General features: G+C 49.9%; 1 protein-coding gene across 1 annotated transcript; it reads left to right on the top strand.

The window, feature by feature from the left end:
• On the top strand, nt 1-1590 carry LOC140901399 (putative G-protein coupled receptor 139). The gene has a single exon (XM_073320184.2). The coding sequence runs from the start codon at nt 311-313 to the stop codon at nt 1412-1414; it is 1104 nt and encodes a 367-aa protein (XP_073176285.1). The 5' UTR covers nt 1-310; the 3' UTR covers nt 1415-1590.
• The last annotated feature ends 1004 nt before the right edge of the window (nt 1591-2594 follow it).

The raw sequence follows: 2594 nt of genomic DNA, 5'->3' as shown, positions 1-2594 counted from the left end.
CCACCTGTGGCTTGTCTTACCTGGTGACTTCGCATCTCTTTGTTGACTTCCTGAGTATCCATTGTGTTTGTTTAATTTCCATCCCAACGGAGAGACTGGCGAATAAACATCTCTTGTCTGACCGAAAACCTGGTTCTTCACCTCTGTTGGTGACTCGTGCCTTAATAAAGACTCTGTGAAAATATTTGCAGCCGACGTACATAACCCCTTACATCGTATCTATACACACATTTCACAGCAATATTAATGACTAGGGCCACCCTGGCTTTCATTTAAGCCCCCCCTGACATTCTGTGGTGAACCAGGATGTATGCACCGGAATCAGGACATTCCTGTAACCCGCTTGCCAAGTGGCATTGAGGGGATCTTGGGTCACAGCATAGGTCTGTGCTGTGCTGTTCTGTTGGCCCTAGGGCTCAGCTGCAGCAGAGTGGGGGGGAAGATGGGTTTGCTTCCAACTCAAACAGCTGTGGAAATGTCTCTTTCAGCAAACGTCATGACCTTCGTGATCTTCTGGCGGAGGGACTGCTTGATCTCTGCCTCCAGCCGCTACCACCTGATGGCGATGTCCTTGGCTGACACCGTGGTTCTCGTTCTCATCATTCTCGTGGAGATGATCCTGAAATGCTACAGCACGGAGCCGTTCTGGTACCGGGACCCCTGGTGCACCCTCCGGGATGTCTTCAATTACGGTGCAGTCAACGCCTCCGTCTGGCTGGTGGTGTCCTTCACCGTCGAGCGCTTCGTGGCTATCAACACCTTTAAGCTGAAGGCAAAGCTGTGCTCCCGGAGACGCACGCTCTACACTATCGCCCTGGTTCACGTCTGCAGCTACCTAGTGGCTATCCCGTATTATTGGTCCAACAGATCGGAAAGGGTGAATGGGACGGCGCGGGCGGTCTGCAAATTTAACCCTGACCTTCCCAGCTCTTACGTTGAGGGGCTGGTTTGGTTTCAGACCTCACTCGTCAACATTGTCCCTTATGTCATCATCTTCACCTTGAACAGCCTGACCCTCAGGCAGATCGTCCTCAGCAACAAAGTGCACTGTGTGATGGCCGGAGGGCTCCACCGAGTGAACTCTGGGACCCAATTCAGGTACCAGAAGAAGAAATCCATCCTCCTCCTTGTGACTGTCTCGATGACATTCGCTTATCTGGGCGCCACCAGGTTTGTCACGCAGATTATTCTCAGGACCTGCCATTATGACATAGAGAGACAGGATTACTCTAAGGCTATTAACATTGCGGTGGACATTGGTACTATGCTGGAACTGACCAACTCAGCTGTGAACATGTATCTCTATGCCTGCACCCAGACTGCCTTCCGCAGGGAGCTAATCCATTGCCTCAAGGCTCTCCTCTCTCCCTGCAAAGCACAGAGAACGCACCCGTCAGCCATCTTCCAGGTATAATGCACATGTATGCATACACACACGCTGCCTTATGGAGATGTCCTGCTGCATGTCTCCCCAGAGGCAGGTATATCTCCCTGTGTTTAATGAGAGGACTTGCCTTATCCCAGCCAGGAGTGAGGATAAGAGAAATGGGCCTAGCATTAGGTATGTAAAATAAATTCAGTTCAACTTAACATCTTCAGCAGATCGATAGCAGGCCATACGTTCCGGCTTTGTCATCGGCTGGCGTGGAGTGTCGGTAGTTTGGATGTGAACTAGCACATAGCAATCCCAGCACCTCCGAGTGACTCGTTCAGCGCTCTGGGGAAAACTGGCTGTGATTTGTCAGCGTTAGAGGGGCTTAGAATGAGAGCTGGCCAAAATTCAGGATTTCTGGTTTGTGGGAAACTTCTGTATTTTAGAACTTGTTTCCTTCTGAATGGGAACAAAAGCGCATTTTTTGAAATTTCCCACAACTCAGAAATTCTGAAAGAAAAATAAATGGTTCAGAAACAGGGACACACAATCTGCTCCTTGGGACCCCAGCAGCGGCTGAGTGAAATTGACTTGATTCTTTTCTGTTTCAGGCAGTGGCTGCCAGGGCTGGCAGGGTCTGTGGCTCCAGGGCACCCCCACTATGTGGGACCTTAGGACTTCCAGACTCCTGATCCAGCTGGCTCCCAGGGCTGCCAGCTCAGAAGCTGGGGTTCACAGAGCTTCCAGGCTCCTTGCAGATTAGAGATGGAGATAGAGCTCCCTGAGCTTTCAGGTTCCCAGGTCTGCAGCAGAGATCCTGGAAGCCAAGGCATGGCAGTGCTGCCCTGGAGTCATGGACCTGGGAAGCTCATGGTCTCCAGCAGCCTGCCAGGAAAGTTAATCAAACCTGAGATATTTCTGAAAAACATTTTGGGTTCAATGAATTGGTATATTCCAGCAAAACTTTTTAGACTGTGTTTTCATGTTTGCACACTGGGTTTTTCAGTGCAAGCCATTGGCAGCCTGCTAACATTCTACCAGTTCTGGGCATGCTCAGGTAGCTTCGGGAAAAGCATAGGCAGGGGAAGGAGAATAATCTGTATTGATATATCAGCTGTATCCCTAGGGTTTGTATCACATCCAGAGTTGTATCAATTCAAAATTTGTCTATAGACCAGGCCTAAGTGAAGTCAAAAATATAGCCTTCACGTTGCGCTGAGGG

This window comes from Lepidochelys kempii, chromosome 21 (assembly GCF_965140285.1).
Source record: "Lepidochelys kempii isolate rLepKem1 chromosome 21, rLepKem1.hap1, whole genome shotgun sequence".
In the NCBI taxonomy this organism is placed as follows: Eukaryota; Metazoa; Chordata; order Testudines; family Cheloniidae; genus Lepidochelys; species Lepidochelys kempii.
This window is presented reverse-complemented; position numbering and strand designations above follow the sequence as displayed.